Source organism: Tamandua tetradactyla, chromosome 24 (assembly GCF_023851605.1).
Source record: "Tamandua tetradactyla isolate mTamTet1 chromosome 24, mTamTet1.pri, whole genome shotgun sequence".
In the NCBI taxonomy this organism is placed as follows: Eukaryota; Metazoa; Chordata; class Mammalia; order Pilosa; family Myrmecophagidae; genus Tamandua; species Tamandua tetradactyla.
In genome coordinates, this window is record NC_135350.1 from 42,708,344 (window position 1) to 42,723,213 (window position 14,870).

A 14,870-nucleotide genomic window follows, 5' to 3' on the forward strand; every position below is an offset into this window, starting at 1 on the left:
GAACTAATAGATGAGTAGAGCAAAGTGGCAGGGCACAAGATTGACATTCAAAAATCAGTAATCTATACACTAGTAATGAGTACCTGAGGAGGAAATCAAGAAAAAAAATTTCATTTACAATAGCAACCAAAAGAACCAAATTCTTAGAAATAAATTTAACCAAGGCCACAAAAGAGAAAGTCATATACAGAGAAAACTATGAGAAATAGCTAAAAGAAATCAACAAAAACCTAAATAAATGGAAAGACATACTGTGTTCATAGATTGGAAGACTAAATATAGTTAAGATGTCAATTCTACCCAAATTGAGAAAGAAAAATAAAGTGGGAGGTCTCACAGTACATAAATTTAAAGCATATTACAAAGCTACAGTGGTCAAAACACCCTGGCACTAGCATAAAGACAGATATACTGACCAATGGAATTGAATTAAGGGTTCAGAAATAGACCCTCTTATCTACGGACAATTGACCTCTGATAAGGTGATGAAGCCAACACAATTGGGACAGAGTAGCCTCTTCAATGAAGGGTGTTTGGAGAATTGGATATCTATAAGCAAAAGAATGAAAGAAGACCCATATCTCACATTCCGTACCAAAAAAAAAAAAAAAAAAAAAACCCCAACTCAAAATGGAACAAAACTTTAAAGCTAAGACCATAAAACTTTTTGAAAAAAATGTAGGGAAATATGTTACAAATTTTGTATGAGGTGGTTTCCTAGACATTACACACAAAGCACGAGCAATGAAAAAAGAAATAAATAAATAGGATCTCATCAAAATTAAACACTTTTGTGAATCAAAGAACTTTGTCAGGAAAATAAAAGGGCACCTATGCAATGGGAGCCAATATTTGGAAATCATATATCAGATAAGGGTTTAAATCCAGAATATATAAAGAGATTCTATGACTCAATAACAAAAAGACAAACAATCCTATCAAAAAATGGGCAAAAGATACCAACAGGCATTTTTCAGAAAAGGAAATACAAATGGCTAAAAGGTATATGAAAAGATGCTCGACTTCACTGGCTATTAAGAAAATGCAAATCAAAACCACAATGAGATACCATCTCACACCCACTAGGATGGCCGTTATTAAAAAAACAGAAACAAGTGCTGGTGAGGGTATGGAGGAAGAGGCACATTTATTCACTGTTGGGGGGACTGTAGGATGGTGCAACCACTCTAGAAGGCAGTCTGGCAATTCATCAGAAAGCTAGGTAAGGAATTGCCATATGATCCAGAAATCCCATTTCTAGGTCAGAAGGCAAGGACACAAGCAGATATTTGCACACTAATATGTATAGCAGCATTATTTATCGATGCCAGGGATGGAAACAGCCCAAATGTTCATCAACAGATGAGTAGCTAAACAAGCTGCGGCATATACATACAATGGACTCTTTTGCAGTTGTTAAGACAGAATAAAGTCACAGAGCATGTAACAACATGGATGGACCCTGAGGACGTTATGCTGAGTAAAATTAGCCAGAAACAAAAGGATAACTACTGTATGGTCTCACTAACATTAATGAGTGAAATTTGAGAGTTATAGTTAAGAACACAGATTATTAGGAGATAGAAAGAAGGTAAAGACTGGATGTTTGATGCTAAAGGAGTAAAGAATGTGCAATAGGACTGATTGTAAAGATTCAGTAATGAAGAGCACAATACTATCTGATGGTAGCCTCATAATGTAAGTACACTGAATGAGGCTAAATGTGAGCATGATGGAGGGAGAAGGGCTGGGGGCATGTATGACACAAGAAGGAAAGAGAGAATAAAGACAGAGATGGTATAATTTAGGAATGCCTAGAGTGGACAATGATGGTGATTAAACATACACATATAAGAGTGGTTTTGCAAGAGGGAGAACAAATGAATGTCAACATCGCAAGGTGCTGAAAATGGAATGGTCTACAGAAAAAAATACAATCAATGCCAGCTAGGGTCTATAACAGTAACACTGTTCACTAAATGTAACAAAGCAATAATTGAAAACTAAATGTTAATAAGCGGGGGATACAGGGGATGCTACTGGATGTTCTGTGGAAGAAAAGGATACACCCTCATTTAGATTGTGGTGGCAAAGGCATGCCTATGTGATTATACCAGGAACTACTCAGTTTTTACTTAGGTTAGATTGTATGATGTGCAAATAAGACTGTTTAACAATGAACAGACATAGAAGTGCTGGAGAAATATGGAGAAAGAGATGTACCTATTTACTGTCGGTAGGAAAACTGAGAGGTACAGTCCCTCTGGAGGGCAGTGTGGTGGTTCCACCGGAGGCTAGGAGTGGGGTTGCCACATGATCCTGCAACCCCCTTGCTAGGTATATAATTGGAAAAACTGAAAGTGGGGATATAAACGGACATCTGCACACTGGTGTCTATGGGAGCAGTATCCGATTTCCTGATGGATGGAGGTGGCTTAAGGGTACATCTTTGAGGAATGGAAGGGGAACTGTGTATGTATACAATGGACTACTGAGCTGCTGCAAAGAATGAAGTTGTGAGGCAGGCAACTACGTGTATGAAACTCGAGGCCAGCATGTTGAATGAAATGACATAAAAAGACAACAAATATTATGCCACCTTCGTATGGACTAACTATAATACACAAACTTGGAGAACTGAAGTCGAGAACATGGTTATCAGGCTGGGATCTATTTTAAAGAGTCCTGAATCGTAAGCTTTTACAGCAGTCACATATATTTAGGCGTTGTAACTGTTATTTCTGAACTCTGAGATACTGAGCTACTTGTGTGTAACCCGGTCGTTCTCAGAAATTTGGGGTATTTATGTGACACCTGAGACTCAAGAGCTAGAGCACCGAAGCTATCCAAGTCAGTATTATTCCTTACAGCAACTGTTCAAAAGGTTTAAAAAGTGATCAAATTCAAGTAGAGATATGGATGAAGCTGAACTGGACAGGACTAAGGTAAACCAGAAAAAAGGTTAAAGACGTTATGGTCCATGTTTTAAAACTTAAACTTCTGTGTGAGACCAACAGGAGAGATGTTTATTTGGTACAAAATTTATATTTTGGGTAGCACATTATCTAATTTAACTTGTATGTTCAGTTTATTCCAACACCATAATTACACGGAATCTTGAATAGGCGGTGAGATCATGTTGGTTTGTACAGGTTAGTTTGATGCTACAAGATATCAGAGTAATTTGGGCAGAGAATAAAAAAGTATTCCCAAAGTCCCCTTGGGAGATGGGAGAAAGGAGAAAGTATTAAACTTCCCAATCTGTGGAATTCCCAATATGCTCCCAAGCAATCGGGACAACCAATTCAATAGGTGGAGCCCATGATCTTGGGGTTCACCTCTATGAAACTTCTTCCTGCAAAGGAGAAGGTAAGCCTACTTATCATTATGCCTGAGTGTCACCCCTAGGGAACCTCTTTTGTTGAGATGTGGCCTCTCTCTCTCTAAGCTAAGCAGCAGGTGAGCTCACTGCCTCCCCACTACATAGGACATGACTCCCAGAGGTGTAAATCTCCCTGGAAATGTGGGACAGGAATCCCGGTATAAGCCGGGACCCAGCACCATGGGATTGAGAAGACTTCTTGACCAAAAAGGGGGAAGAGAGAAATGAGACAAAATAAAGTGTCAGTGGCTGAGAGACTTCAGACAGAGTCTAGAGGGTATCCTGGAAGTTATTCTTATTCATTATATGGATATTCCATTTTAGCTTATGATGTGTTGGAGTGGCTAGAGGCAAATACCTGAAACTGTTAACCTTGATTCTTGAAGACGAAGATATAACTTTATAGCTTTTACAGTGTGTGTGTTTGTGTAAAAAAAAAAAACAAAAAATATTTAACATAAATCTTTCAGCTACATATCAGTACAAAAAATTTTCTTTAGCTTACCTGCCAGATAGAGGGCAAATGATATAAATCTATGGTAGCGAATGAGGAACTGAAGTTGCTCTTCTCTTTGAACAAATGTCGCAAAATAATCAGCTACAGTCTCTCCATAGAAAAAGTAGTTTACACACAGTAGAAAGTACCTATAATTTAAAAACAATTCACTTTTTTATCTTTGAAGTGTCTTCTCAAACTCAACAGAATTATTCCCAACATACTGATGATGATATAAATTCAAAAGATCAATTAATGAGCTATTCTGCTAAAATGCTATTTTCCTGTTTTAAATTTAATTTCAAAGTTATTAGACAACAAAAATTTACTGAATATACTTCATGCCTTCAATTAGCTCAAAATCTAATGGCAGCATGACGTGATTAGGAAACAATGTAAAAAATACTATTCCTCCTCTCCTAAACATACCCACACACAGCCATAGGCTCACAGTATTGCGCTCATAATGAAGAGTAATTCCCAACTACACATATCTCTAATGCTTTTCAATAATGGAGATCCTAAGACAAATTCCCACTTGCCCTAAGGACGATTAATGGAGAAAAAAGGAAGAGGTAATCCAACCTCTCTCCCCACTTCCCTGAACAAACTGGTGTTTTCTCTCCCCTCCTCAATGCTCCAGAGATGGACTGAAGTTGAGTAGTGGAGGGGGCAGAGGGGTGCAGTAAGAGAGGATGGGAGATGAGCAGTATAAATCTCTAGATGCTTTTAAAAACTACTTACTTCATTTATCTCTCCCCTCAATTCCAATGCGGCCCTCCTGTAATGAGCAGGTAAACCTACTGAAATTTTACTGATAGGAGCTTGTGGGAGTCAAGGAAAAGGCTGAGAAATACTGCCTTAGAGTTCCTCCACGACATCCTTCAGAAAGCGGAGGCAGAGTCCTAGCTAGCCTGGAAAGCAGTGGAAGAGGAAAGAGGTGGTTTGCTTCTGGTACTCACTTACAGAATTAGATTCCCAAAGTAAAGGGCAAATATTCTCATTTCTACTACCATTTCCTCTTTTCCTCCAATAGAAACCACCTCTGCCTCCTCTGGAAGGCTATCAAGGCCTACTCTACTCGACACATCCAACATTTTCCCCACTATCTCCCAACAAATACCTTCTGCTCAGAAGGGCCAGCAATGTCGCACCACTTCTGGTTCATGCCACATCTGTCCCACATCCACATCCTGATGGATGTTGCTTCTCCAACTCAGAATACTCTCCCCCAGCCAAAGTCTGCCTTTATTTCAAATACCAGCTTATATCTCACCTCCTCTATGGAGCCTTCTACAATCATTAGATTCCATCCTGATGGATCTTTTTCTTTTTCTACCCTTAGAATCAGTCTTGCTTGGTTTAGCATTTGATTATTCTCCATTTACCTACCCATATAGCAGTTCTTGTGTACTCTAGAAGGAGAAATCAGTTCACTATTTAAATCTCTCACTTGAAAATTCATTATAATCTACTTGTTGTTTTGTCTTAGGAAGACCTATCTTCATATTAAAACAGATTCTAAATGATAGAATACTATCACCTAATTCAAGAAACTATTTTTTGACTGCTCTAAACCCCAAATAGTGATACATCTGTTTTAATAAGATACTGCCTCCTTTGGCTGATACTAATTAAACAAAGAATGGCCAATTAGGTTAAAGGTGAATTATCACCTTATCATGTTTCCTGATCAAGGTAGTGACTGTTAAGAAATATTCATGAAAAATTTTTAAAAAGACACAAAACTTCAAAAGTTAAAATCATTTGGTGATATATATATATTTTTCACTAACTTTACATGCATGTTTATATATAATATTTGGTATAATCTTATATTATCTAATGGGAAACAAAACAAAAAATTTTACATATTTGTAACATTTTTAGACAAACTTTTTGGTTAAACTTATAATTATAAAGCACATGAAATGCTTACAGTATAATGCTGAGTTTTTACAAAAGGACAAAAATGGTACATATGCGGAACACAAATTTAGGTATCTCTAACAAAGACTAAAAGATGAGTTATGAAAAGTTGTGTAGAAGTAGTAAAGTTATTAAAGGTGATTTTCTTCTCTTCAAAATTCTGTTGTATTTTTTTATCTTTTCCCAAAAGAAATCTGTAAGGCAGAACTTGTGTAGGTATTAACTGATCATGATGTTTCCTTTTCAAGCTTTAGAAAAGAATCATGTTCTCAAATCTGAAATAGTTTTAAGTTACTTACCAGCTTAGTGTTCTAAACCATGGCAGATCATATGAACGATAAACTCTATGACCTATAGTGATGATTTCATGGAAGCATTTCACTTGGATGCCTAGAACCTGAAGCCAAGAGAAAACATTAACAAACAGTTCTCAGTATTTATACTTAATCATTTAAAAGTAGCCTATTGTCATATGTAACCAAAAAAACTTAATATGCGTATTTTTAACTATCCTAAATGTCAGTAGTAAAAATTTGATAGTCAATGTCTCTATAAACCAAGTGATGCCCCAAACGCATAAGCTAAGCAGTATTTTATTAAAAAGGCTTGAGAGGGCAGGCCACAGTGGCTCAGCAGGCTGAGTTCTCACCTGCCATGCCAGAGACCCGGGTTCAATTCCCAGTGCCTGCCCATGCAAAACAAACAAACAACAAAAAAGGTTTGAGAGATACTTTCCAGAGTGGGAGCTGGCATTAGGGTTCAAAGTTTGAGGGATGCAATCTGGTCAGTCACAGGTGACTAGAGAACACACTCATTACTACTACTTTGTTTCTTGAGATTATCTGTTGGTTATTCTAGAAAAATGATCACGTGAGATATATTTATTTTTAACCATACATTCTAATATACTCATCAAGCATAAAGATACTGTCAGGACAAATAACTAAAACACCCTCCATCCAATCCCTGTGGAGTTGGGCATGGTCTTTTTTCCAAGCTGTACCACCTTTCTCACTGCCAACTATATCTCTGATAAATCTGGGCCATCCTACCATGACAAAATATAAGCAATTTCTGCATTTCTGAAACTTTGGCCAGCCAACTGAGTTTATGCAGTTTTGTTTGCACAGTGTCCTAAATATATGCTAGAAAATGGAGCAGCATTTATAACCCCCTTTTTGATGGTCTATTTGGAAATCCTTCAAACTTCTGTATCTACCAGATCTGGGTGAAGGTAATTCCTGAAGATGTAGTGTTTTGGCTTGCTAAAGCTGCCAGAATGCAATATACTAGGAATAGGTTTGCTTTTACAAAGGGGATTTATTAGGTTACAAATTTACAGTTCTAAGGCCATGAAAATGTCCATATTAAGACATCAGGAGAAAGATAACCTTGGAAGAAAGGATGAGAGAATCTAGGGCTCCTCTGTAACATGGAAAGTCACAGAGCTGGCAACTGCTGGCCCTTTTGTTCCCAGGCTGCATTGCTTTCAGCTTCTGATTCCAGTGGCTTCCTCTCTGAGCATCAGAGCATCTCTGAGGTCTTTGCTTTTTTCTCCCAGGGCATTTCTGTCTCTGAGTTTTCTTCAAATGTCTGGATATATTTCTTTTCTTTTTCAAAAATTCTATGGCTGCCTCTCAGAAACGTCTCCAGGAAAGGTAAGACCCACCTTGAAAGGGGGGGTCACATCTCCAAGCAAACAACCGAACCAAAATGTCCCACCCACAGTAATATTACCCAAGGGCCTGTTTTTGTACAACCTTTGAACTACAAATGGATTTTATATTTGAAAAGTTGTAAGAAAACACAAGAAACAGAGACATATGTGTCTGGAGCTGTTAGAAGGAAAAATATGAGAAGATCGTATGGTAGTCCATGACAAACCCTGGGATCTGTCCTGTAACTAGTCGTTGAAGAGTGCTTTGAAAACTATTGTTTTTTACTTCTTTGCTTTGTATATACGTTATACTATACAATAAAAAAAAGTTAAAAATAAAAAATATATTTTTTTAGAAGAGACATACGTGGCCCTTCAAAGCCTAAAACATTCACTGTTTGGTTGCAGGGGATGCCACAGAATGCTCACCAGTCATCTCCCAGCCCTTGCCTATTTCCTACCTTTTCCCCTCTTGCTTCCTTATGTGCAGGAGTTTCAGTATGTTTTCATTTCACAGACTAGGGGAGACTTTAGGTCTCAACCCTGAAAAACAAGCTGCCTAGAAAGGGAAAATAGTCTGACTGTGCCTTTGTACTCAAAACCATGAACAAGCAGCTCCAGCCACTAATCAGGGTAGAATATCTGCAGAAAGGTTGCTTGATGCAAGCTTTCTGTTCAGTGGTAGGTTCCCCCCCCCCAACCCTGCCTCCCTGGGATATATAAATACCCAACATACAGGCTGCACAAAGTTCCTCATCTCTGGCACAAAGCAGGGCATGTGGAGCCACCATCCACCAACCTTGACCTGAGCAAGTGGCATCCCTCTTCCCTCTTTTGGGCCCTTTGCACCTGAGCTTATTCCCATGATGTACTATGTAGCAACTTGCTCCCATACTGGTCCTTTACAGAAAACGTATGCCTAACCTTGTCCAATGGCATACTTTGGGATTTTTTTTTTAATGAGCCAAGATTTCCACAAACTAGCTCTCCCAAACCTACTGTTCAGGATATCCCCAAGCTTTTTTCCCCTAGTATACTTATTATATATCCAATCAAACACTTAAAAGGTAAATGAATCCTCTCAACCACATGCTAGACTATTATTATGCCAAACCTCTATCAATAGTACTTTTAAGAAAAGTCATAACTGTGTGACAGTATAAAGAACAAGAGAAAATTTGATCATCCTTCAAATAAGTTTTACATATAATTTCAAATGCCTTTTTTTCCACAGAAATAATCACAGAATAGAAAAAATGCTAGATGTTAAGATAAAATGGCAAAGCCATGCTATTTAAAGAACTAAAGGGGCTTTTTTTTTTTTTTTTGCATGGGCACAGCACTGGGAATCAAACCCAGGTTTCTGGCATGGCAGGCAAGAATTCTGCCGCCGAGCTACCATCGCACCGCCCACTACAAGGGCTTTTATAGAAGTAAAGGGGCTTCTAAAATATCAAATGCACTGATGCCATTTCTATGAACACATATGCTCAAGAAGAAACATTAGTATTATATGTGATATTTTATTGAGAGGAGAAGAAAAAAGTATTTTTAATAGAACACACATGTATTTATAAGGTCATCAATTAAAGATCACAAGTAGAATTAATAGAGAACTGGTGCAAAAATTGAAAACAGAGGAACCAAAGCACCAGTGTTAAAATCCTTAAAATAAATGTATATATTCCAGGCCTTGAAGATTATTCAGAAATGATACTTCATGCAATTAATACTGTCAGCAATACAAATTTGTAGGACTCTGTTGGTTCAATTTATGTGTTAAGAGCCTTAACTGAAACAACCAATATGTAAGAGCTACCATGTGCTAGTTGCTGAGGATACGGACAAATAATAAAGGGCTCTTGTTCTCAGAGAAGTATGGCCTGTTAGGAAGGAAATACACAACTACATATACCATGTGGAAATGGTCAAATGGATAGAGGTCCAGGCAGACAAACCTGTGCAGGTGATAGGGATGGGGAACAGCTGAGGCAGAGAAGGAAGCCATGCAAAGCCATGTATATACAAGGATGAGGCGTATTAAGCAAATTACAAACAGGTTCAGAGTTGTTGGAGCACAAAGTTGGAGATGAGAAGTAGAGAGAGAGAGAAGAGGTCTGTCTGGTCATGCAGTCGTGGGAAAGAGCATGAAGGACTGCACAAATGACAGTGATTAGATGTGAGCATTAGGGTATAATAGAGGTGGAGAGAATTGACTGATGAGGAGGAAGTAGCTGGGGCTCTAGGGCAGGCAAGGTGTCACCACCCAGAAAACTGTTGATAAGCATCTACTCTAGGATCTGGCAGATAGGTACAGTACATGATCAAAGAAATGTTGAGAAGGCAGAACTGAGAGGATATCATCATCAGAGAGATTTGAGGGCCTAAGGGAGAGAAGGGAGGAAGGCTTAGGAAAGCAGACCAGTTGAGGCAGGATGGGTAGGATACAGAATTCATAATTCAGATGTACATTGTTCAACTTGAACTACGGTACTTATGGGTTATCCAAGTAAAAGTGTCTATTTCCACTTTGAGGAATTTATTCTGAGAATATAGTACTACATATGAAGAAAAAACCTTCATGCTCTATTATATTCAGGATAGTGCTATTCACATTACAGTAAAACAGAAAATGACATTAAAGTCTAAAACTAGCACAATGATTTAAATAATTTATGATGTAATACATGTACTGTAATACAGAGGTGTACAGAGGTGCATTTATGAAAGCTGATGATTACAAAGACCACAGGGCAACATAAAGTGCTTGATATATATGTAGTTTTAAAAGATACATAATTTTAGTCATATTATATTACAACCATGCTTTTAAAAATACAAAGCAAAAGAAAAAAGGATGAAAGGAAAAATGTCAAATGATATCAAAAGATATGACTGTGCTGGTCTGAATCTGTTATGGACCCCAGAAAAGCCTATGTTTATTTTAATTCACCCCTGTGAGTAGAAATCTATTGTGGGTGGGACCTTTTGCTTAGTTTGTTTCCATGGAGATGTGACCCACCAGAATCAAGGTGGGTCTTAATCCTTTACTGGAGTCCTTTACAAGCTCATGGAGACAGAGCTTAGAAACAACACAAGAGAAGCTAAGAGAGAAGGAAAACTCCCCAGGAGAAGTCAAAAGGAACCACAGGAGCTGAGAGAACCATTTTGAAACCAGAGTCCAGGAAAGGACAAACCAGGCCTGTAACTAACTGAAATGATTTAAGGCTTTTGTGATAACTGTGATGGAATGAATGTATTTCGCATATAGAAAAAACACGTCTTTTTAGAGTACAGAGGGTGGAGCGTGAGGAGGAGCAGATGTCGCCATGGGCTTTCCCACATGACAAAGGTATCCTGGATGCCACCAGCCTTTCCTCAGAGACGGTATCTCCCTCTTGATGCCTTAATTGGGACATCTGTATGGCCTTAGACCTGTAAATTTGTAACCTAGATAACCCCCATTGAAAAAGCCAACTATTTCTGGTACATCACATTCTGGCAGCTTTAGCAAATTGAAACAGGAATATTAACTGGATTTCAGTAGTTGATGATAGGTTGGTGGTTATTTTTTTCATTATCTATTTTCTAAAGCATCTTAAATACTACTGTATAACTCTCACAAGGGGGAAAAACTAAACACTACTTGAAGTAAATTATATAACGCAAATTTAATTATTATAGGAGTTTCCAAGAAAGTAGTGGGAAAAACTCTTTTATAATGTCTCTTATAGGTTCACAATTGCCTTTAAGTTTCAATATGCTTTAGAAGTTCATCATTTAAATAAAAGTGTGATTCCAAGCTGTGAACACAAGAATTAAACTACTATAAATAGACGGCTGAAGGAAAAAGAAACTCCTTTTATTTTGAGGAACATGCATATGAGTTGCATCTTAAAATAGTTATTATCATTTCCTAGAAATAAGTTTTTCATAAAGCTATCCTGAATTAGTCATTTTCAGTGTTCATTTTATAATGCAAATGCAAACTAGAAACAATGCGTAACTCTCAAAAGAGAAATGATCTAGTTAGGAATATGAAAGTAAGTAAGACTTTAAAACACATAAAAGTCAAATCAATTCAGTACCAACAGAGTCCGTGTGTGCACGTGGGTTTGTATTTGTGTGTGTGCATTGTGCTGGTTTGAAAGGAAGTGTGCCCCCTAAGAAAAGCCATGTTTTAATATAAATCTCATTTCATAAATGTAGAATAATCTCTATTCAATACTGTATGTTTGAAACTGTAATCAGATCATCTCCCTGGATGATGTGATTTAGTCAAGAGTGGTTGTTAAACTGGATTAGGGGACGACATGTCTCCACCCATTTGGGTGGGTCTTGATTGGGTTATTGGAGTCCTATAAAAGAGAAAATATTTTGGAGAATGAGAGATTCAGAGAGAGCAGAGAATGCTGCAGCACCATGAAGCAGAGGGTCCACCAGCCAGTGACCTTTGGAGATGAAGAAAGAAAACGCCTCCCGGGGAGCTTCATGAAACCGGAAGCCAGGAGAAGAAGCTAGCAGATGACGCCATATTCACCATGTGCCCTTCCAGCTGAGAGAGAAGCCCTGACTGTGTTCACCATGTGCCTTCTCACTTGAGAGAGAAACCCTGAACTTCATCAGCCTTCTTGAACCAAGGTATCTTTCCCTGGATGCCTTTGATCAGACATTTCTATAGACTTGTTTTAATTGGGACATTTTCTCAGCCTTAGAACTGTAAACTAGCAACTTACTAAATTCCCCTTGTTAAAAGCCGTTCTGTTTCTGGTATATTGCATTCTGGCAGCTAGCAAACTAGAACATGCATATATCCCATACTCCCTTAATATAACATGAATATAACATGTTCATATTATGAACATATTCATATTGTATATAACATGATCAGATGTGTGTTTATATGTGTATATGCATGCACGCATATACAATAAACTTACATAAAAGCAACAGCAGCTCAAATCTACCTTAACTAGATCTTAAATAGTCTTATTTTCTTCTCTGATAAAATTTACCAAAGCAAGTAACTGGAAGAAAACCACATTTCTCCAAACAAACTAGAACATTTGTTTGCTAGCTGCCGGAATGCAATATACCAGAAACGGAATGGCTTTTAAAAAGGGGAATTTAATAAGTTGCTAGTTTACAATTCTAAGGCCGAGAAAATGTTCCAATTAAAACAAGACTATAGAAATGTCCAATCTAAGGCACCCAGGGAAAAATACCTTGGTTCAAGGAGGCCAATGAAGTTCAGGGTTTCTCTCTCAAGTGAGAAGGCACGTGGCGAACACAGTCAGAGTTTCTCTCTCAAGTAGAAAGGCACATGGTGAACACGGTCAGGGTTCCTCTCTCATCTGGAGGGGCACATGGCGAACATGACATCATCTGCTAGCTTCTTCTCCTGGCTTCCTATTTCATGAAGCTTCCCGGGAGACATTTTCCTCCTTCATCTCCAAAGGTCGCTGGCTGGTGGACTCTGCTTCTCGTGGTTATGTCGCTCTGCTCTGCTCTCTCTGAATCTCCCATTCTCCCAAATGTTTCCTCTTTGATAGGACTCCAGTAAACCAGTCAAGACCCACCCAAATGGGTGGAGATGAATATTGTGTGGCTACACAAATACTGCGTTGTAAAGTAGGCAACAAGGGGGCACTGTTTTGAGCAAAATAAGAGAGAAACAAGAGGACGAATACTGTATGGTCTCATTTAGAAAATACTTATTAGAAAATTAAGGCCTAGATTGTAAGCTCTTACAGCAATCACATTTATTCCTAAATTTTAAGTGTTATTTCTAAATTCTGAGATTTCCTGCTCTTTGTGTATATCCAGGTAGTTCCCTGGATCAATGGGTATCTGCATGATACCCAAGACTCAGAGTTTAACAACCACTCTTGACTAAATCACATCATCCAGGGAGATGATGTGATTACAGTTTCAAATATACAGTATTGAACAGGGATTATTCTACCTTTATGAAATGGGATTTGGTTAAAACATGGATTTTCTAGGGGGCATACTTCCTTTCAAACCAGCATAACAAACAAAAAAACCATGAAAACAAAAAGCCCTCAATCATTTTAGGCATGCTCATGATTCTCTTAAAAAAAAAAAGACTCCATATAAGTATTTCTTTAAAAGTGTTTTTAATTATGCCACGAGAAAGTGGTAAAAAAGTCTTCTTTCACAAATTTTTGCCCTAGTTACCAGAACAAACAATTCAGTTTAGAGAGTAACATAATTTATAATTCACCAGGGGAACTCTCCAAAGCCAGCTTAAGCCAATGTATCTAGAATACCGGTGTTTTGCAATGTCTTATATCAAAATTAACTTCTAACAAGGAACAATAGCTCAAATGGTTCCCGTTATTTTCAGTGGCTCCTCATTGCCAAATCCAAATTTCTTCACAGAGTGTTGCAAGGTTCTTCAGCATCTGACTCCTATTCTTCCAGGCTCAACAGCTGTGCGCTCCAGGACAATGTCATTCCCTCCCCTTTTCTGACACACACACACAGCCATATGGACCTTTGCTCAGCATGCTCCCTCCACCCTGATAGATTCTTCAAGGTCTAACTGAAAGGTCACTTCCTACACAAAGCCCTCACTGAGTTCCCTCTAGCTAAGTCCCTTCTTCCCCTTATAGCTAAGGGCCTCCTACTCAACTGACAGTACCAAAAAGTGCTCTGCACACATTTGCTCCTTAAATGCCCAAGCCCCCTAGAAGTTCAGAGACTGAGAAGACTGGATGGGAGCGGGGATGGGGCTTTCCTTAAATCACACCCAGACAACTGCACACACCTGCCAAGCTAGTTTTCAGACTTCAGTCTCATTCTCTGCCCTCCTAAGCCAGTCCTATTCATTAGCCATTTTCCGTTTGCAAGAAAAAAAAGTACTTTAATATATCAGCAAATTAGCAGAACAGAGAGCGTAATTTCTTATTCACTTCTGCTATTTTATAATCCCAATGAAGTACAAAATTAATGAGAGGATAAAAAGTAAAGTGAAAGTAGTTTTGTGCCACCTACAAGAGCTGGTTTAAGTGGTTTCATTATCTTACCCTGTTTCTAACTCCTGCTGGACTCTGTTACCAATGACATATTTCAAGTTTATTCTCGAATGTCCGTTCACATCAGTGGGACCATACAGTATTTGTCCTTTAGTTTCTGGCTGGACTCACTCAGCATAATATTCTCTAGGTCCATCCATGTTATTACATGTTTCATAAGTTTATCTTGTCTTAAAGCTGCACAATATTCCATCGTATGTATATACCACAGTTTACTTAGCCATTCTTCTGTTGATGAGCTTGATGGAATTGTCTTTCTTTTTTTAAATCTCATCTAATTTCAATTCAAAACTTTAAGACTCAGCTTTGGTATCACCTCTTCTGGAAGCCCTCCCTGACCTCTCC

General features: G+C 38.2%; 1 protein-coding gene across 1 annotated transcript in view; it reads right to left on the minus strand.

Annotated features, from left to right (window-relative positions):
- CDS1 (CDP-diacylglycerol synthase 1) overlaps positions 1 to 14,870 on the minus strand; it is an 86,866-nt gene that overhangs the window by 39,778 nt on the left and 32,218 nt on the right. Inside the window, exons 4-5 of the mRNA XM_077142956.1 lie at positions 6,107 to 6,204; positions 3,888 to 4,027 (exon numbers count right to left, since the gene is read on the minus strand). Coding sequence (XP_076999071.1) covers positions 3,888 to 4,027; positions 6,107 to 6,204 — 238 coding nt within the window. The remainder of the gene's footprint in view (positions 1 to 3,887; positions 4,028 to 6,106; positions 6,205 to 14,870) is intronic.